The sequence below is a fragment of the Anabas testudineus genome, chromosome 22 (genome assembly GCF_900324465.2).
Source record: "Anabas testudineus chromosome 22, fAnaTes1.2, whole genome shotgun sequence".
NCBI lineage: Eukaryota > Metazoa > Chordata > Actinopteri > Anabantiformes > Anabantidae > Anabas > Anabas testudineus.
In genome coordinates this window covers 19,691,567-19,713,392 of record NC_046630.1, presented here as the reverse complement: position 1 = coordinate 19,713,392, position 21,826 = coordinate 19,691,567, and the positions used below count along the sequence as shown (strand labels likewise).

Here is a 21,826-nt window from a genome sequence, read left to right as displayed (position 1 = left end):
CATTCATACATATGTTTAAATCAATTCTAAATGATGTTTCCTAAAAATTTGTCATGTTTCATGTCATGTTGTTGTTTGCAACAAGTTCTTTGGCGTCCTACATCCCTGTAGCTGCTCTGTGGAGAGTGATGCACATTATGCAACTATTAAAGGTTGGAAGTTAACTCAACATTATCAGCTCAGTCTGCTGCTGCCAGCACCAGTGGACGACCACCGGAGATGCTGCTGGAAGTTCGCAGCAGGTTACGGACACACGACGAGCTTGTCTGGGAACAGCTGTGGGGAGAGAAAGCAGCGAGGAGCAGTGGGGGGGGGGTGCACGGAGTGGATAGAGGAGGAGAACAGTCTGCAGGAGGACAGCGCACATGGTGGGCTCAGCTCTAACCCCGTCCTGTCATCTGGAGGCTGCAGGATTTCTGTCTCCGTTTGCTTGCACCTGGCTCTTCTCTGCTGGATATAACCACAGCTTTTCAGAATTCAGCATCTGCGCTGCGGCAGACATGGAGGATCCAGACCGAACGCTGCGCTCTGTGAGCGGCGTGACTCCGTCCGGACACTCGGTGCAGGGAGCAGCCGGACAGGAGCTGCCTCACATCCAGGACAGGACCGACGGGAGTGTTCTGCAGCAGATCATGACCGTCACTGACCAGAGTCTGGATGAAGCGCAGGCGAAGTTAGTCCTGCTTTACTGGTTTACTCTCAGGAAAGAATGCAGATCGTTAAAACACAGTTTGACCATCACTCAGGCGTTGTAATTGAATCTACAGTTGAACTTTTGAAACACGATAAGAGTTCTGTATGAAACATAAAGCTCATCTAGTAGTTTGATCATAGTTTCACAGTTTCTGCGAATTGAGCTTTTGTTACTTTCTGAGGGAGACTCATCCAGTAAGCAGCTTCATGCATGAAATCTATTGCACGTTTTAGGTAAGATTTAGTTTCACATCTGCCAAATCCAACACATGGCTGCTGTGCTCAACGACAGCAGCACTGAGAGCTGGATTTTATGCATTATTGGTACAACAGCTTGAAAAGGTGGTTGACAAATGTCACAATGACTCCTTCTCAATTTAATCCCGATATAATCCTATATGATCCAGTTAGATGTTCAAATGAATTCCAATTTTTGAAAATAAATAAATAAAAATCACAAAATATGCATAGTGGATTTGGTTAGGAGTTAGTTGGAGTGTTCTTCTGTCCTTATGGTGTAGTTTATCCACACCGAGGTGTATTTATACTCCAATCATTCAAACACATTCAGTGCATTTAGGTGATCTCCATCTACTAACTAACTACTTGAATTCATAAACCAACTGACTGCACCAAACAACAAACACAATATTTCTAAGCTGATGAATTACACCCATTCAACATACAAGGTACAAACATACATAGTCAAGGTAGTTCTAAACCACACCTTTATTGGTTCACTTACTTCTGTCACCATCACTCAGAATTTTCTGTATCCAGTAAAATACAGTTGATGTTCATTATATCACACACTGAGTCTGTCAGAGTGAAAGAGTAGACTGCTTCGGCTCAGGCTTATCCTTGGTCATTGTAAAGTCCAATGCAGCTGTTTATTTGCTCATAAATCAGTCTATCAGATCATATTATGTGCTTAAGTCACTGCTGTTTATTTGATATTCTCTGATGTGTTTTGGTAGGAAACATGGATTGAACTATCACAGGATGAAGCCTGCGCTCTTCAGTATCCTCTGTGAAATTAAAGAGAAAACAGGTGGGTGATTTGTCATCTGACTGGTACAACGACTATCCTCTCTAATGTGTTGCAGTGTGTGCCGTGTCGTGAGTTGCTCTGTTTAGTGAGGTAGGGCTCTGCCAACAGACAGAGTGAGATTTGACAGAAGCAATCAGAATCTATTTAGTAGCTTTATACAGAGCATTCAGCGGCATCTCAGCAGAATACTATCAGATGTCCTCATGAAGCCTAAATGTCAAACTTGTGAATGATATTATCTACTCTAGTCCAATCCTGCCCTAGACCTGACAAATATAGACTACCTCTGTAATTATGCTGATGCTGAGGACAGGTGCACTTTGTAGCAGTCATGCCAATTAAAAAGTATGATCTGGAATCCAAAAACAATGTAAATGTATGTGTGTTTAGAGGTTTATGTGGTGAGTCCATGTGGACGTTTCTCAGCCTAGGGACCAGAGTTGTCTTTTCATCTTCGTCCTACATTCAGAGAGTATTGAAAAGTGTAATGTACAGTTTGTTGGGACTAAAATATGCTGTAGAGGCTTTTCCAAGTAGACACTTTATAATGGTTACTGTAAAAACAAACTAAAGATGAATGTATTTACTTTATGAATGTGTGATTCAGCTTATTATTGTGCATTGTGCCATTTTTACTCAATTTACAGTTGTTAGTGGCTGTTGAATGAAAGAAACAGTGTGAAAGAGGTTGTTTGTGGTGATGAACCTGCAGAGAATTACCAGCTGAGTCTATAGCTCCCTTCAGCTTTATGAAGCAGAAATTAAAGCTGTAGAATTGTTTTCACTGCACGGCCTTGGTTTGACTTGTCTCTACTTATCTTTGTTGGATTTCCCATTGGGCAAAAGTTGTGGGCAGTACCTGGTACCTGGCACTTTATTTGAAGCACCATTGAGGTTACAAGCAAGTTGAGGCTATACCAAAAGGTGACGTGAAAACACTGTAGACTACTTATTGATCAGACAGGAACACCTCAACCACAGTCATACAGTACTCAGATCATCTTGTTTCCTTCAGTCTCTTCTGAAACTAAATTTGTCTCCTTGCTGTAACAAACAGCCACATATTGAGAAACAAGAACAGCATTCCTTTAATATCCACCATTGTTCCTGTGCTTTTACTTTACTTATCAACATAGTGGAACATTTAGTAACTGAAGAACCAGATATGTTCACCAGGAGTAGGTGGAGACCAAAAACAGAGCTGTGTTGTGTGTGTTGAAGTGTAAACTGGGCACTGATTCATTGGGTGGGTACAAATACCTCTCCGATCAAATAACTGCTAGTTGTGGAAATAAAGAACCTTTTGCTATCAAGTTCACAATATAAACTCAAAATGTGCTTTTGTGTGCAGCACTCAAGTTTCAAAAATGTTAGTTATTGCCCCTCTAAATAAGAAAACTGAAGTAGGAATAACATTCTTCCGTGGTTGGTCCTGTAGTAGCTAGTTAAAAATATATTTATATTTAAAATGTCATGGTTTGGTTAAAAGCAGTTGCCTCAGTGGCAGGGCTTATTATTATTATTATTATTGTCTGTGCTTATACTGTATTATTTCTGTTATATTAAATCATTCCCCCTAAAATCTGGTATAAATCTGAAAATGCCTGCTTGTCACTGTGGTGTCAATGACTCCACTCTGTTATATTGGTGAGCAAACAGATGGTGGCAGCAGTACGACATTTCACTCTTAAAACTGATGGCGTTGTCCGTCCAGTTAAAGTCCACTTTGCTTTTTCACTGACACAAATTTCTCTTTGTTCTGTGATAAAGTCCTCACTCCTGCTGAATCCCTTCCAGCTTGCTCATTGAGCTGTTTTAATATGAACAGGGGTGACTGCAGAAACGAGCTGGAACACCTGCATGTTCTTGTTGCACAGACCCTGAATTTGAAGTGTTTGTGCATTCACAGCATTCACACAATCTGAGAAATAAATGACCTGCATCTGCTGTGTTGAATACAAATCTCTCATCACTGTGTTCATTTATAATCATTCTGGTTAAAAGTGAGTTTTTTTGATGTGATGTAATCTTGTATTTGTATTAAAATGCATTAATGAACTCTATTTAAAATACCAATGTGTTATAATATATGTATATGAAACTAAGAACACGCAAATGTACAGTAATGTAACATCAGGCTGGATGAGATTTGCTTTATCTCACAACAAGGGTGTCTCTTTACATGTTAGCTGTACATGTAATGCTTACATACACAGGTAGGCCTGCACTCAAAAAAATCATCATGCTCAGAACGCTATAACATAAATTCTAGTTAAGAGGTTATATTTAAAGCAATGCTTTTCTGATATGTTGGGTTGTCAATAAATCCCAAAGATAAAGTTAAGTTAATGCAACTTAAACTTTGTGTTTTATTTGAAATACTTGATGTAAAGGTAATGAGAACCTATGTGCTATACTTGATATACTTTATGTGATACTTTATTAGGGACACCTGTACAATTTAATGCAGTCTAATATAGCAGGTCTGACATAAACTCTATTCTTCTTTTTGTTTTATTAATTTAATTATTGTTTTGGCTCCCCAGTATAAAATTAACAAAGGGTCTAACATTAGAACCTCCTCCTAGTATAATGCACTTTAAGGCTCCACCACCCACGATAACTGCAATAATAAACATATGGTAAAATTATCATATTTCTTTCACCTTAAAAACTGAGGAATTTTAACCTTGTGAAAGTAGAATTCATGGGAGACCTGCACTAGGTTTTAAAAAGTAATTAAAAATGAAAACTAACCATTTTGCCTGCTGTAAAACTAGATAATATTGTAGAAGAACTGTCAGCTATGATTTCAAGAACATAATGTAAAACCACCTGCTACAACAGGAGTGCACAAAATAACACTCCAGATATAATCCTTGTGCTGACACTAGTCCACAAACAGACTCTATCGACTGACTGAAGGAATACTCAGCTGTTACTTTGCAACATTTAAAGTGGTAATTGAATAAAATTTTCTTACTTCCATTAAAGAAATAAAAACACTGAAATACAGTGGAACTGACAACAAACTGACAAAAATAAATGGAAATCTACTAAAAAATCATGTCATCATAATGTTGGAGGACCCATGACCAAGATTCTGACACTGGGCATCACATTTTGCTCCAGAATGCCTTGATAGTCTTGAGATTTTATTGTACCCTGCACAGATTTAAGACACCCTGTCAAAGTTCACCAGTCTCTGAAAATGAACATCCATCATATTTGTTTTGTGAAACCCAAAACTATGAGGAGTTAATATAGATGTAAAACAGTGTAAAACTGTAAAGTCTCAACTACTGAAGTTAACACATCACTTGTCACTGAAGTCAACAGTCATGAAGTTCCTGAATTCCCCCTTATAATAGCTTTTACCTAAAATAATGTTTAATTTCTGCAACGTAAGTTAAGTTTTAGACACATGGGACAAAAAATTACACTTTGTCATTTGTTCTTTTTAATTATTGAAGTTTTGTACATGTACTGTAGCTTTAGGCATCATCATTTTTCCTACACAGCGCCACGGGGGCACTTTAGATAAATAAAATATATTGGAAAGACACTTTTGGGTTCTTTTTGTTTCAGCTGGTACAGTGTCGACATTCTCCACAGCCTTTCATTCACTGCATAATTTCACTTTTCTCCCTCTCATTTTTCTTCTACATCATTACACCAGGGCAAAGTCAGCATCAAGTGGTGGACAGATTAAATTATACTTGGAAATGGGTGCTCCAGTGATTTAGGGGTTGGATGGCTGTGTATTAGTTTTCTGCTGTGCCAATATTAGGCTCCCATGCCAAAAAAGTGCTGCATGTCAATTATCCATGTATTAATGTTTCCCCATAGACCAACATGCTCCTCTCTGCGGTGTACATTATGCTGCACTGTACACCTCAGCTCCCTGGTGAGTCCTGCAGGCATACATCATCAAGGTGTGTTTGTGTGTGTCTGGGGTTATGTATACTTATGTATTGCCACTGAATGAAGACTGGATTTTTATTAACAGCACCTCACCTCTGTTGATATAATGTATGCATTACTGCAACGGGCCACCAGAAATCATTCTTCATCAGAAACACACCTCAAGTTGCAAAGGAAACAGCTGGATTGGAAAATGTCAGCTGTTTTCTTAGCTCCGTTCTACGTGCATTGTACACTATATACACTACCATATATTTTAGAATTACTTTCCTGGATAGTGCTGAGTATTAATAATAAAAGTTTGTTGGTTCTGGTTGGTAAAGTAACTGAACAACCATCCTCAGCTTGTGCATCTCGTATGTTCCAGACATTTGAGTCACAGTACTAACTCTCTGGATGCCCTGTAAAGCAGTACAGCAGACTGTTTCTAACTCTGCAGTCATTTTTAATAACACTCAACTAAATTCTGAAAGTCTTTCCAGAATCCTCAGAGACTTTTCTAGGTGGTCAGAGTTAATTAGAGACCCATTCGGTTCAGGAAAAATATAATTTACGTCCACTTATTGGGGATAAAATTATCTTCTCCACAAAAACAAAACTCTCATGAGCAGATAGTATCAAACATTCATGACTGATTTCACTCATCTGTGCAAGTGAATACAAAAGCCAAGCCATGAAGTCCATCTTACAGTGACACAAAAGAGTCTCTGGTCTGATGAGACGAAAATTAGTGCTTTTCACCCCAAACTGGTTCAGTTTTCATTTGTGAATCAGTTCCATCTCCAGTACTCCAGTTGTCTTACATTCAAACAGGGCACTACAGCTGTGACACTGTCATGTTTACAATTAGTGGGACAGAGAATGGAAAATTATTAGTTGGCAGAAACCACTATTGAATGAGGATAAACTCCTTCAACCCTAATGTGACATTCTATCATTTTGAATATTTTGGGAAAAACTGCTGTCATCCAGAAATACAACATCGGAAACTCGATTTTGTAAAGAGGAAGCCAAACAGACGTTCTGTGCAGAAACGCTACAGAGTTCTCTGGACCTGACCTGACCGGTTAGATGGGCTGAAAGCCAGTGGAAACATGTTGTGTAGTCAGACTAGTCCACATTTCAGCTTGTTATTGTGAAAAACAGACACAACATCCAGATTCTCATAAGTGAAAAGTGCTAAAGGCAGAATTTGCTGACTACAGTATGGGTGACTTGCATATGTGGAGCACATATTGTGATTTTAGAGAGACATTTATTTCAACAGGACTATGCCAGGCCTGTAGATACATGGACTTTTTTGGCAGCTAAAGTCGCTCATCCAGCAACAATGGACAAATATTTGACTTTAAAAAGTTCAACGTGTCATTTAAAGGTAAGGTGATGTAACACAGCAGCTCCAGTCCTACTTCTTTTTCAGTGTGTTACAGCATAAAACTCTGTGATAGCTTAGATTGTGATAACGTGATAGCAGCCACGGGTCGTGTGGACAAACGTTGCACCAGTCTTGAGATCTCGGTTTTATTACATACGAGCATGTTTACTCTCTGGTGTTGGCTTCTGTCATATAATTTGCCTTAACGCATCTCGAAACTCCAGTCTCTGTTTCCCTGTAATTGCTCCACAGACAGAAGAAGAGAAGAGAAGATTGATTGGGTTTTGAACTATTGAAATGAACTTATTCTGCTCTATTGTTACAGTGAAAATATCTCATGTGAGAATAAAGCCTGGCAATAGATTTATAAAACGTTAGATTGGTAGTGTTGGACATTTGATCCAGAAAGAGCTTGATATTGAAACAAAGGTTTGTGTGGCAGAGGATGATTCCTAAGGATTTGATACAACCATATATTTCACTGTGTCAGTGTTATCTTATTTTTAACTTTTAATTAATTTTTAATTCATCATTAGTATATTTGGTAAACTATTAAATTACAGCTCTCTAATTACTAAATAATTACGTAGTAATTGTTTCAAAATTTGAATAAATAAACTGCAATTAGTGTAAAACCAGTTTGAAATTTGAATATAAATATCAGGTAATTTGCCCAAAATTAAAGTTAAATTACACTTATGAATAATAACATTTATGAAAAAAAGTTTGAAAATGTAATTGAATTACCTAGAATGTAATATAGTAATTTAACATTATTTCAAATAATTTACTTCAAATGTCCACTAAAGAAAAAAATCACATTTACTGGTAATTACCCAATAATTAGCAACCAAGTAATGGATAATTATTAACCTACGTGGGCTTATGGATTAAGACATTTAATTCTTTTGGGTTTATATTCCAAAACATATGGTAGGTAAATATCAAAATCAAAATGTTTCACTACTCATCCAAGTAGCATCTTGAGTCTAAAGATAGTTGGTTGAAGCCCACACATTTGTACTCCAGGCTGGTTTCACTCCACCCCTTGGCCTGAATAGACTCGTTAGGTGAAACAAAGGAAGGGGAGAATGTGAAGGATGCAATATTCACACCTCTGCCCAACCCCTCTTGTCCCCTAAAGTGGGTGGTTAGGTGGGTCAAACCTGGTGCAGGTGTGAATTGGGCCTGATGTTTCTGTAGATGGAGGAAAGGGCTGCATGATAAATAGAAGACAAGTTATATCTAAGGCCTCCACCTCTCTTGAGTTGAGGGGGTGTTGATTTGCATATGCAAAGTTTTCCCACTCCTTTCCCAAACCACAGTGTAATACTGATAGATGCACAGCATTTTATTAGGACATACATAATTACAATATTCTAACGCTGTACTGCTTTTTTATTTTACTTTTGCATCAATAAATGCAATGAATTACTTTCATATGCCTTATCTTACTACATGTGTCTTTGAGTTCTATGTCTTACTAGACTAATTTCATCACCCATGCGTTGATCTTAATATCACATATTTGGAAGTTGAGTCACATATGTCTTGGCAGGTCATATATCATATATAAATATGCATTGAGTGGCAGTAGAACTGTAGTCTGACTTTGGTCTTCTCTCATTTGGATATTTTGACTCATACTTCTTGAATTCACAGGTATTCTATTCAATTTTATTGACATATTGAAATACACTGGGCAATGGGCAGTGCCTTTCTGTGTGGAGTTTGCATGTACTCCCCGTGTCTATGTGGGTTCTCTCTCACCTCCAAAGACATACAGGTTTATTGGTTACACTAAATTGGCCGTATTTATGAATGTGAGTGTGAAAGGGTGTTTGTCTCTGTATGTCGACCCTGCGATGGACTGGCGACCTGTCCAGGGTGTACCCTGCCTCTTACCGATGATAGCTGGGATAGGCTCTGGCACTCCTTGACCCTTGAGTGGACAAGCAGTTAGGAAGATGGATGGATGTTGTCCTGCAAAGAGAAGAGTTGGAATTCAACTGATACTGGTTCTCCTATGTTGTCTCTATACCACTGATATGTCATTGAATTGATCCCATTCCTCACAGTAACAGTATAGTGTGAGCAATGACTTTGTCTTTGTATGTTAGGTCTGAATATTCGTAGCACACAGGAAGAAGAGCCCGCAGACACTCAGCTGATGAGACTGGATAACATGTTGCTGGCAGAAGGGGTGGCTGGACCAGAAGGAGTAGATGGAGTTGCAGTCACAGCGGCTGAACAGGGCAATGCAACTGATAACTCTATTGAGCACTCTGACTACAGGAGCAAGCTGACACAGATCAGAAGAATATATCACACAGAACTAGAGAAATATGAGCAGGTGAGCCACTGCTGACTGGGAAAATCTTTTGCTGTAAATGTGTTATTCTGCATATTTTGTCTTTATGTTTTAGATTTAGATGAAGTGAATTAAATTTCTTTCCTGTGCAGTTGACAGTGACAGTTTTATTACTGTGAACTGTTCACTTTGAAATTTATTTAACATATAATAACAGATACAGCAAACTACTTCATTGTTTTTACTGTATGTGTTCACTGCATTTCATAAACTTTTTTACAACCTGCTCCAGTACGCAGAAAGATTTTTGTTCATTGTTGTTACTAAAGGACAGTTCTTGTCCAACTTGGCAGTTTAGCCCACAGGAAGATTTCGACAAGCCGGCCAATCAGAACAGAGTGAGATGGGAACTGCAGAGGAGCTGTTGCATAAAGCAGCATGATAACGTGTAAATAAAATATAAGCCCCAAATGAAACACCGTACAAAATGGCCTCCTTCAATTCACTTTGACCAGTCAGCCAGAGAATACTCAGAATAAACATGATTTCAGTCAGATCAGTTTTAACACTCATGTGTTATTAACATTTTGTAGTAGAGCTGTGTGATTTGTGGAAAATATCTAATTTCAATTTTTTCTGACAGAGTTTGGACTTTTTTTGAAAGGCAGGCTTCAGCTCAATATTCTCTATAGTGTGCAGCATATATGTACATAATTCTTTCTAATACAAGAAAAGAAACTGAAAAGATACACTGCCCGTCCCAAAAAAGAGTCTCACACTCTAATATTTCATTGGACTGCCTTTAGCTTTGATTACGGCACACATTTGCCTTAGCATCATTTTAAAAAGCTTGTGCAATGTCATAACATTTATTCCTGTCCAGAGTTAATTAAAGTAAATTTTTTGCCAAGATCTTGTATTGATGATGGTTCTGCACATTCTTCTCTAACACATGCCAAGGATTCTCAATGGGGTTAAGGTCTGGACTCTATGGTGGACAATCCATGTGCAAAAAACACTCTTTTACAATTTCAGTCCAATGAATCCTGGTATTGTCATCTTGGAATATGCCTCTGTTATCAGGAAAGAAATAATCCATTGATGGAATAACCTGGTCATTCAGTATATTCAGGTAGTCAGCTGCCTTTATTCTTCGGGCACATAACGTTGCTGAACCTAAACCTGACCAACTGCAGCAACCCCAGATCATAGCACTGCCCCCATAGGCTTGTACAGTAGGCACTAGGCATGATGGGTGCATCACTTCACTTCTTCTTACCCTGATGCGTCCATTCAAGGTAAATCTGGATTCATCAGACCACATGACCTTCTTCCATTGGACAGTTCTTAACCCAATTTTAGTAGTTTCATCAATCTCCTTAGATGTTTTCTTTACTTGATGGCAATAATTTGACCCTTCTGAAATAGATTCACATCTTTTCCACAACTACAGGATGTGTCTTCAGACATGGTTGTTTAAGAAATGAGAAGCTACTCACTGCATCAGTTAAGGTTAAATAACTTGTTGCCAGCTGAAACATAATAATGGGACACTCTTACCTATTTGCTTAGTTAAATCCAGGTGGTAATTTTGTTTTGGACAGGTGTTGGATAGGCAGTGTATTAGCAGATTTCAATATGTATTAATTACAATTTTATTTTAAATATCCAGTAGTTAAACAAACTAACTTTTTGTTGTAAAACAATTCCTAGTTAGTTGAATAATCAGTCTGCATGCAAACAACTCTGAAATAGGCATAACAAATATTGAACCTAAAGAGCCAGCTAATGCATACAGAGTGTCAAGTCTCAATGTTCATCTTTCCTTTCTTTTGTACCATGGCTAAGCAGCAGAGCTTAACCTCAAACCTGATCTTATAAAAAAAATATGTGTCATAAAAATAAACTTCAGCATTGTGATTGCCTACAGAGCCACAGGTCCATTTCTTACATCAGATATGATTTGAAGCTGGCAGTGGAATAAGCACAAACTGCCAGATAATGTGCTGCAGATTTTTGGCCCTTCAGCTGGCTAGTCATTTATGTCATGTCCTGCAGCGGTGTCTAGCTGTCTCTCTCTACCCCAAAGTATCATTCAGCAGATGATGAACTCCACCACTATACCCACAGGAGATTAGTTTAGCTTAAAAATAATTAAGTGTCAACTTGCTTAGTTAGTTAGTGTGAAAAAATCCTATCATGGCATCTTTGATTGTCACATTATAACATTACGTTACGAAGATTAGAATGTCGTCTTTTTTTTTTTCTTTTCTTTTTTTTGTCAGCCATAAGTCCAGAGATTTGTGCCAAATGTAATGAAATGAGACAATGGAAGGGGAGGCTGTAAGGCATGTCACTGTGCACCTCTGCCAACCCCTGTTATCCCCTAAAGTGGGTGGTTAGGTGTGTCCAACCTGGTGCAGGTGTGAGTTGATCCTGATCTTTCTGGGGATGGATGAAAGGGCAACATGATAATTAGCAGAAACGTTGTGTCTGTGCAAATCAACCTCCCCTCACTCAACAGAGGTGGAGGCCTTAGATACAGGTTGTGTCTCATAAATCTGTCGTCTCTAATTAATCTTCAGAATGAAGAAGCTACTTGGATGAGTAGAGAAACATTTTGACCTAAAAAGAAGGAAGTCCAGTTGCCATGACTTAACTTCCAGATAACTTTACCAACGTAATGAAATGAGATACTGTAGGGTCACAGTGACCTTAACCTTTGGCCTGTAACCTCCAAAATATAATGAGTTCATCCCTGAATCCAAGTCGATGCTTTTGTCAATATGAAGACGTTTACTCAACCTGTTCCTTAAATATTATGTTCACGAGAGCGGGATGGGCAGAAATACAGATGTGTGAACTACTCGTAAACATAATGCCACCAGCCATGCACACAGCTGTAGACATAAAAAAAAAAGATGTATTCAGGAAATAATGAACATTTCTAATATTTAACAATGACTTACAACATAGCCTACTTATCATGTTCCAAACAGAAAAAGAGAGATTTTTTTAAAGTTTCATTATAGAACAAGATGAAGTAACAGTGTAATGAGTCATGAGTGTATTGAAAGGTTTATATAATAGAGAAGTGAATATTTTGTAACCATGAAAAACAAATATATGTCACAGTGAGAAATATGTTGTTATAATGTGAAAGAATCCATGTAGTCCATGTATGGGTCAAAGTCAGGTGCCACAGCTGCTCAACTGTATATTGTATGTTACTATATGTGCATGACTTTGTGTCTCCATGACCTTTTACCAGGCCTGCAATGAGTTCACTACCCACGTAATGAACCTACTGAGAGAGCAGTCACGGACGCGACCCATTTCACCCAAAGAGATTGAACGCATGGTCAGCATCATTCACTTTAAGTTCAGCTCCATCCAAATGCAGCTCAAGCAGAGCACCTGCGAGGCCGTCATGATCCTGCGCTCCAGGTTCCTGGATGCTAGGTGAGTTTGGAGCATAAAAACACATACTGTGCATACAAGACCTGCCTTTAAAGCTGACACTTTTCCTCACCTACTGTAAGTGAAAATGTCTTCTTTCTACTTCCATACCATGCTGCTTTGACATGAGTATATACGGGCTGTTTGTCTTTCATTCTTCTCTTAGGCGGAAGAGGCGGAACTTTAGCAAACAAGCCACAGAAATCCTAAATGAATATTTTTATTCACACCTGAGCAACCCGTACCCCAGTGAGGAGGCCAAAGAGGAGCTCGCTAAAAAGTGCAGTATCACAGTTTCCCAGGTTAGTAGATCTCAAAGTGATACCACTTTTCTTTCAACGTTGTTCCCCCTAATGTCATAAAGAATACATCTTGATCTGACAAACACAAACAGTAAGTAACAAAGGTAACAAGAGAAAAACTGCCAGAAAACACGGCGAGGAAAGGAGATACAAGTACAAAACCCAAAATGAAAAAATGGGGGTGAAACAGATTGAGTGATTAGCAGCAGGGGAGAGCAGGTGAAGTCAATGAGGGGTGATTATGGAAAGCTGGAACAGGGAGGAATGGGCTAGGACAGGAAGGGATTGTCAAAATAAAAGTGGAGCTGTTCATTGGCCACCCAGGAGAAAATAAGCACAGTGAGCAGCTCCTAGCTATTGTTGTCATTATTATATTCAAATTAGCGATGCCACACTATGATCAGACTCTTTCCAGTACATCCTGATCACTAATGCTGGCATTAGCTATGGCCAATCTGATAAAGGTGTCAATGTTTACAAAGTAGTCTCACCTGAAACACCCATGTGACTGTTAGTTGCCAGTTTGCTCAATGCAGTGACAAATTAATCCAACAGCTTTCTGAATAATTAGTGAATTAAATAGAACTACGAGTCATTTTCACACCTGTTTCCCACATATTGTAAATTTGGCAAACCAAGTTTAGTTCAGTGTATTTCAGTCTTTTATTCTTCTGGTCCCAGAGGAAATTAAGTTAGCAGCCAGATAGCATAAAACATAATAAGGCAGTAAAGCAATATTTAAGGACCTCAGGACTCAAAGAGCACTGTCACAGAAACAAATCCAAACAAAATACACAGTGTTTACCACTGGATAGGCGCAATAGAGAGTAGTAGACATGCTGCAGTTTACAGTCATTGAACTCACATTTGTTGCACTACATCCATCTGATTTGCAAATGTGGCCAAAGCATGTAGGAAAACCTTTTTTAATTAAGAAAAAAAGTGAATAAATAACATACATGCATTACAGTAGAAGCACAGGTTTAGCACTGGCTTCTCCATCCTTGTCTAGTTGTCGTTTATAGACATTTTAATGCTACGTTTTATCTGTACATTAGGGTTGTGGTGTAAAATGTTAGGTCTGCAGAGTCCAGTACTGTAAAAAAGCCCATTCTTTTTTGCCCTCAGGGCAGTGGACGCACCATCTCTGTGTCACAGGTATGTCACCATTCTCTCTCCTCATCTGCTGTCTATTATCATGTTGATACATTTCTATAATAGCTACATTTTGAACAGACCCTGACCTTAATAGAACATTTATGAAGCACACTTTCAGGTCTGTAATTGTTGTATTACTTTAATGGTCCGTGGGCTTTAAAAGGCACTGGAAAACGTTACCACATCATTTCTTTCTAAAACCCATAAGACTTGCAGTCAGGTAAACTTAATCAAAGATCTTTCACTCTCAGTTTGACTGAATACTATAAATGCCTCAGGGCTATCATGACATTAGTACATGGGAAATGTATGCAGTATACTAACCCCAGGGAAGTGGGTGAAGGAGCAGCAAATTTATGCATCTATAAATTATTAATGAAACCTGTGTGGAGAGAAGTGCAGGGGTTTCAGCTATCAGCTCCCAGCATGACACAATACATCTAGAGCCCCTCATCATACTCCCTCTTTCTCTTTCTTTCTGTTTGTCTATCCCTTGTTCGTATTCATGTTTTTTCACACTTGCCTTTTTAGACTGCAGTGTTTGTTACACATAAAGAGGATTAGTCCAATAGTCCAATTAGGCCAACACACCTTTTTATACATGATTCAGAACTTCAGTGGATTTTATCAATGCTTTGAGATAAATTCTTGTCAAATGTATTGAAATAAGTAGTAGCCTACATAGCTTTGATGCATGAAATGAGTGTCTAGATGGCACATTGATAATCAGTGAAATGACAGTAGAGCAAAGAAATTACTGAAAATGCTAACAGAAATACAGTAGATGTAGTAGATGGTCAGTGTTGATAATGTTACACAACTTCTAGAGCCTGTTAGTGATAATTATTATTATTATTTTCTCATTTATGAAGATATATTATTATTTCATTTGTTCTCGCCACCAGCACACAACCTCCACTTTTTTAAAACATAATTTAGAGTACTGCTTTGACTGAATTTGCAGAGATTTCAATTAAAGTTAATTCGGTTTTATATATATCGCACCAGATTGTAACAAACATCATCACACCCCTTTTATTCAGCTGTGCTTTACAAATTGTAACGTGCCCCCCCAAAAAAACAAGGAAAAAAAAAACAAATGGGTTACAGTTATATCACTGAAAAGAGACGTTTTGAAAATGGTAGTAAAGGCTATTTCATTGGAGGTAGAACTGTTTGTTTAAATGCCACACAAAGATCACCAGCACCACAAACACACACACACACACACAAACGCACACACACACACACACACACACACTTCTGTACAATGGCCAGTGACCTTTAAGCTGTCATGTGTGGTTATTGTCTATTCTCGGTTGCTCTTTACAAGCCCTGTGAGTATGAATATCGTCCTCATCCTCACCACTGCCCTTCCTTTAACCACACTGCTTCCTTTCATACACATGATTCCAGTATAGTCTTTAATCACAACCAAGAAGTATACTTCCAACTGCCTTTTCTCTTCTTTCTCGTCATGCGTCTCCTACACCAGGTCTCTAACTGGTTTGGGAACAAGAGAATCAGATATAAGAAGAACATTGGCAAGTTCCAGGAGGAGGCCAATCTTTATGCTGCAAAGACGGCGGTGACGGCAGCACAGGCAGCAGCTGCTGTCCACAACAGTCAAGATGAGTCTCCTATCACACCCAGCTCAGGTTGGAGTTAAACCATTGTTAAAGAATTTCAATATTCATTTTGATATGAAACATCTGAAACTGAATTTATAAACAGGTTGTGTAAAGTATTGAGATGTGTGCACTGTAATTAAACATTAAAGCTGCAGTGTGTAACTTTTTTTAAATATTTATTATCTTAAAAGTATGCTTCAAACCTTATCTGAATGTGTCCCATCTTTCCCCAGGCTTCCAGTTGAAAGATGAGGATTTTCAGCTAGATGCAGCTGACAGCAAAACCTCCCTGTTTACCAGCATGTTGACTGGTACTGTCCCTTTATTTCTTCATGTCAGTGCCCTGTGTACCATCCATGCTCTCTTCGATGGTGAAACATGTCAACGTGATGCTTAATCACCTTGTGTTGGCTTCCTCTTTATTTGGGATGTGGCTGTGCTGTGAAGAACATAGGTTTTTGTCACATACCAGGTTTGATGAATGGTGGGAATAATGTGAGAGGCAAGTTAAATCCTAAAACATTAATATCTTTCATTTCCTCAACATGAGTTGACATGTTCCAGTCTATAGCACAAAACATTCACTTTAGTATTATTATTATATTTATTTTGGTTAACAGATTGTATTTACTGTACAACTGGTACAAAGACTTAAAAACGTTAGATCAATTATTAGTTCAGAGTTATTGTCAGAGTTATTAAAATTATTAAGAACATGCCTCTTCAGTGAGCCCCATCATTGATTCATCATAACTGTGAACACATCCTGGACATAATTAAGTTTTCCTGCTTCCCAAAGCTCTCATTGTTAGCTCTCATAATTATCTTGTGGTTACATTATAAGAAACTCTTTGTGTTTGTTGTTGATTTACACACAGTAAGTGCCTAAAGTTGTTGGCATCTCTCCTATATCATCTCTTTTAGTTCTTCCTTTTCTGAATGTCCTCATTTCAACTGGACTTTCTTTAGGTGGCTGCCATACACCGTGCTATCAGTGAGACAGCGTACAGTGATGGCCTCCACCCTCCACTATTCAGTTTATATAGCATCTGTGTAAGTACAAGTTACCATAGCAACAGACTCCTGTGCGTTTTGTGATAAAAGCAGTAGGATTCCCATTTTGCCCTAGGTGGTCGAGACAATATGCCAACCTCTTGCAGCTTCAAGTTCATTGTTTGGTTTCTTTCGTTTGGAAATTCTTTTTTATGTCATGAAATGTCAAGCAGAGCTTACACACTGATTCACAAGTTACAGTTGGGCAGGGATGGAGAGCAGAGGGAGGAGAGTTAGTCTGAGGACCACAACACTTGGGGAACAAGTCAGTCACTGACTGAGGAGCAGAAGCAAATAGGATTAAGACTGAACGATTCTGTTTTGTGAGGATTTCAGGAGCTGCATTAACACACTATTTTTTCTCACCCTCATCAGGGGTCTGTTGTTAGCTAGCATAAGCCTTAAATGAGCATCTTTCTAAGGACTTGGAGGTGTGCTGCCTGTCACCTGTTGCTCACTGTGGATGTTCCTCACTGTCCCACTACTCCCTGACAGATTTCAAACTCATCCACTGTCAAAAAATGACCAAATGGATCTATGCTTTGTTTTGTGGATACATATTTGATGCATGTATCAAACCTGCGACTCCCTGACATCAGCAAATTGTTTCTCCTCTATTGGCTTTTCCAGGCTTTTACTGCATGACGTCCTTTGTTGAGCGTGTTTTTGATAACTATCTAGTTGCATGAAGATCATCTGCTAGTTTGTCTGCATTTCTCTGTAAATTAGCAGACAAAATGTTTGAATGCACATCTGAGTTCATCTTGCTGTTGTTGCAAGTTAATTGTAAAGCAACAAATCACTTTACCTTGTAACCTTTACAGTGTGACGTTTGAGACCCTAAAGAGTAGAATTATCTAAAAATGATATAGAAAACCCAACAATCCCATTTGAGCAAGCGTTAGGCAACAGTGAAGAGGATCAACTCACTTTAACAGATGAAACCTCCACCAGAACCAGGCTTAGGGTGGGAAGTCGGTAGGTAGTAACTGGATTCTGGAGATGTACAGCTCCAAAGCCGAGCATACTTGCAGAAAAGTACAGAGAGAGGGAGACAGAGAGGAGGAAGAACAACTATGGGAGAGAGAAGACACAAAGTAAATGGCATGCATTGGTAGCACTAAGTCCACTAGGATCTCCTGCTGTCTGCATGCTGCAAACGTGTCCACGTGTAATGTCTATACCTGTTGCTGGGAAATTTGATTCTTTTTTTCACCTTTGGTATGCATTTGGAGCAGAAGTCTAAGATCATCAGCATGTTATTTGAGTTCTAGTACTGGACATTGCACAAATTTCAGGCGACAAGTAGTGCAGGTTACACTTACTCATTTATTTCATGACATTGTTTTAGCAAGCTTGCAGGACAGTCAGGACCAGAAACACACAGTAACTGGCATTTATACAGCAAACACAATGCAATTGCCCTTGCAAGGAGTGTACTGTAATTCCCCTTCTACCAAAAACAGAATAAAGCATATTCACCTTACCAAACCTAATGTGATAATACTTGTTGAAGAGCTCTGCTACCATCCCAACATCTCTCTGTCTTTGTGCCAGGTTAATGGGGAATAGCGTGATGTTTCAAGACCTCCTTTGGTGACCTCCCCTAATGAGCAACCAGCGAGCACATATTCTGTTTTTCCAACCAGATGTGTTATCCTGGACCACAACCTACCAAACACTCTGTGTTGGCTCAGTTATTATTGTGTTTACCAGATGTACATTTCAGAACTAGTATTTCCTGGATGAACCAGAGGACATGAAATAGTGAGAATACTAAAAATTGTTCTTTAAGCTTGGATGAAGAACTGAGGTGAGAAGTGAGCTTTAATCAAAAGGGATTTGGGTAAAACAGCTTACCTTGCTGCACTTTGTTTTTCTCAGCTTGTCTGGTGTGTCCATCTGTGTTTTGTTTAATGCATTAATTAAGTGGCACCTAAAATGGTGCCCCTAACCAGGATTCTGCAATCTGTGAAATAACTAATCAGGAAAAAACTGACATTGAGATTTGGTTGCATGTTTTCTAGATGGATTTTACAGTCTTTTAATATGCATAAAATTGTATTATTCAAATAAAATCACAACTTGGTTATGACAATTAAAATTAAACATGCTGTCAGCATTCCCATTAAACATTATTACCTACATACTACCTCTTCTAAACTTTTAAACACGTTTAATATCGCTAGTCAAGTCTCACCATTTACATTTTGTATCACCATGATGTATTTGTAGTGTTTTTATCTATTCTCTTTCTATATTTTTGTTGTTGACAACAAATCCCATGTGCAAACAGACAACAGATGTTTCCCAATAGCAAGTATGTGGCTAAAACCTGGAATAACATCTTTCTCTATGCTATAGAACTTGGCAAGATGTTTGGGGTCAATTTGTTTTTTAGGAAAAAAATGAAAATAAGCATAAAATAAGATTTTATAACATCAAATTGACCAGACATTATTTAATGAAGCTATGCACAGTATTTAAGTATATATTTTCAGTTTGAACCAGTCTGTCTGAAGCTACAGCAGCATTGTAATAAAACCCCAGTTTTCTGCATTCCTACAAATCTCAGTTTAGGAAAAGATGTTTTAGCTAAAAACTGATCTTGATGAAGTTAGATTGAGCTGGTTTGTGAGCTTTTTTGGAGATCATATTCACCAAGTTAACTTCTGCATTCTGGTACATTTCTACTGTAATTATTCACATTATTTAAGTCACAAAAAAAAAAAAAAGTGCCATGCAAAAATAATTTCCCATAATGTAAGGTTTAATGGCATTGTGTTTCTATAATCCGCATAATTATTTAGACGGGAGCAGATACATTATAATCATCATGATCAATTGACATCCAGGTTTTCATGTGGATAAAAGAGGCTGCTATAATTCTCTGATAAGATTTAGCATCTGAGGTTAAATGTCACCAGTTAATAGTCAGTTGTGAAAACAGTGGAACATTTACAATGCTGAGTTTTTGTACCTGTTTAATATATTGTATATATTCAACTCAAAAGGTTTCAGTATCAACATACTGTATATTCAGATGCTGTTTAAGTGCAACAGTGTCTCTTTTTCTTTCAGTTCATTCATTTTGAACAGAAATCTGTTTGTGGCTGTATTTAAGTAAATATGTTGTTTTTATTTTTTCAACTTATCACATGAAGAACTTTATAAGAGTTGTTCATGTTAGTATGCCTTTAAAAAAAATGTAAGAATGGAATGTTCTTCGATTTGTCTTTTTGGAGCACTTGTATGTACATAGATACGGTGCCTATAAAAAGTATTCAACCCCTTGGATGTTTCATCCTTTTATTGACATTATAAATCAATTATGGTAAATTACACTTTGACAAAGAAAATCTGAAAAATACCTCATCAATGTCAAAGTGAAAACAGGTTTCTACAAAGTAATGTAAAGTAAATAAAAATATATAAGATGAAATCAGTGAGTTCTATTTCAGTGCGGTGTGAAATAAAAAGCTAAGTGTCAAAATGATGAAAAATAAGACATTGTCTTTGATAGTCCTTATCTCCACTCCAACATTCACCCATAGACTTTGAGTGTTAGAAATTGTGTTTGTCTCCCTGTTCAGTTGTGCTTGTTACCTCCATGTGGGGAGCAATGAGGTCAGGACCTCATCAGATGAAGCTAATTAGGTGTGGCTCTGTGAGCAGTCTGTGTTGTACAGGCATGTAGTGGTGACAATTATTTGCCTGCTGGATTATCATGGGAGTCAGTGTGCAGTTTGTATTTCTGCTTGTCTGAGTAACAGGAGGGAGAATTGAGGGAGGGTAGGGTGTCTGTCTTGATAAGAGCAGAAAGAAGCAGCAGGGTCTTCTGTGTCTGACACTGGTGGTCATACAGCTCTGTTGGTGGCACAAAACCTTACGCACTGTGAACCGTCCTTCAAATAACAAAAAGTCTTCCAGAAGGGAAATTGTTTAACTTCAAATATCTATTGCAGCTTTACAAAGTTGCCACCCACCAGTAATGGCTTGTTAAATTAAAGTCAAATCAAGTTCTCTAACCACAGCAAATGGTTAAGGATTAGGCAATGTCAAAAAATAGAGCAGTGAGATATTGCTAAATAAGCAAGACATGTCCCTTTTTCTGCAATAACAAATGTAATTGAAAAAGCGTTTTAGAATGATGAGCTTTACATTAGCACAGACAATGTGCCATTGTTGTCCACGAACCGCAGTTAGTGGTCCCAATTCCTCAGTGGGTTCTGTAATGACTACCCAACTCATCCAATACAATGTTTTGACCAAACCCTTAAAGATGACAGTCAACACTTAGAGCACATCTGGAGTGTTTCATTTAAATCCGGTGAGTGAGACATAAGATCGAATAATGTTTTGAAGGCACTAAAATGAGAGCTGTAGAACTCAGCTTAACTCAACTCATAAACTTAGCCTGTGGCAATACATAGCATGAGTCTCAGCAGGAGACTGTCTCTGCTGTAGTGTCAAAATTAGGCATTTTTGCAGAGAGACACTGCTGAAAACTGGCCACCCCTGTTCATGTCTGTCTGAGCCCAGCAGTAACCAGTTTGTCTGAGATCTTTGATGTCTCGTATATAAATACCCTAGTGAGTCAGCCTTCTAAGCACAAGGAGCCGAGCATAAAGGGCTGGAGCCGAACGCTGACTTGTCGTGAACACTAAGATGCATTAGGTTATGTTGATGTGGGAGCTTATCAGTTTCAGGGCTCCTGGTTACAGTGTCCTAGGGGAGGACTGATGAGACCAGATCAGATGATCATTATCAGAGTGCATATGAGGGAAATGCTTCTAATAGTAGTAAGCGTGGAGCTGCTGAGATGCACATAGGAGTAGGCACAGTATTCCTCTTGCTCCTCTTCATCAG

At 38.4% G+C, this 21,826-nt stretch overlaps 1 protein-coding gene across 3 annotated transcripts; it reads left to right on the top strand.

Annotated features, from left to right (window-relative positions):
• The first annotated feature begins 312 nt into the window (after positions 1–312).
• On the top strand, positions 313–20,233 carry LOC113147804 (pre-B-cell leukemia transcription factor 1-like). Of its 3 annotated transcripts, XR_003297400.1 has the most exons (10): positions 313–673; positions 1,671–1,744; positions 9,164–9,396; positions 12,626–12,816; positions 12,980–13,115; positions 14,244–14,273; positions 15,769–15,931; positions 16,138–16,215; positions 16,874–16,957; positions 18,515–20,233. XR_003297400.1 is itself a non-coding variant. In XM_026339039.1 (9 exons), exons 1-9 carry the CDS (start codon positions 366–368, stop codon positions 16,900–16,902), a joined length of 1,242 nt encoding a protein of 413 aa, XP_026194824.1. In that variant the 5' UTR covers positions 313–365; the 3' UTR covers positions 16,903–20,233. The 3 variants fall into 3 exon arrangements, 2 of the variants coding, with proteins under 2 accessions (XP_026194824.1, XP_026194823.1); XM_026339039.1 differs by having other exon boundaries at positions 16,874–20,233; XM_026339038.1 differs by lacking the exon at positions 18,515–20,233 and having other exon boundaries at positions 16,138–16,948.
• Positions 20,234–21,826: the final 1,593 nt, after the last annotated feature.

What these genes read in the sequence shown, in the direction of transcription:
- LOC113147804 (XM_026339038.1), top strand. Translation starts at nt 366, where the DNA reads ATGGTGGGCTCAGCTCTAACCCCGTCCTGTCATCTGGAGGCTGCAGGA. An exon ending in CTGGATGAAGCGCAGGCGAA is followed by an intron (nt 674 to 1,670) that starts GTTAGTCCTGCT and finishes GTGTTTTGGTAG; the next exon opens with GAAACATGGATTGAACTATC. An exon ending in AACTAGAGAAATATGAGCAG is followed by an intron (nt 9,397 to 12,625) that starts GTGAGCCACTGC and finishes ACCTTTTACCAG; the next exon opens with GCCTGCAATGAGTTCACTAC.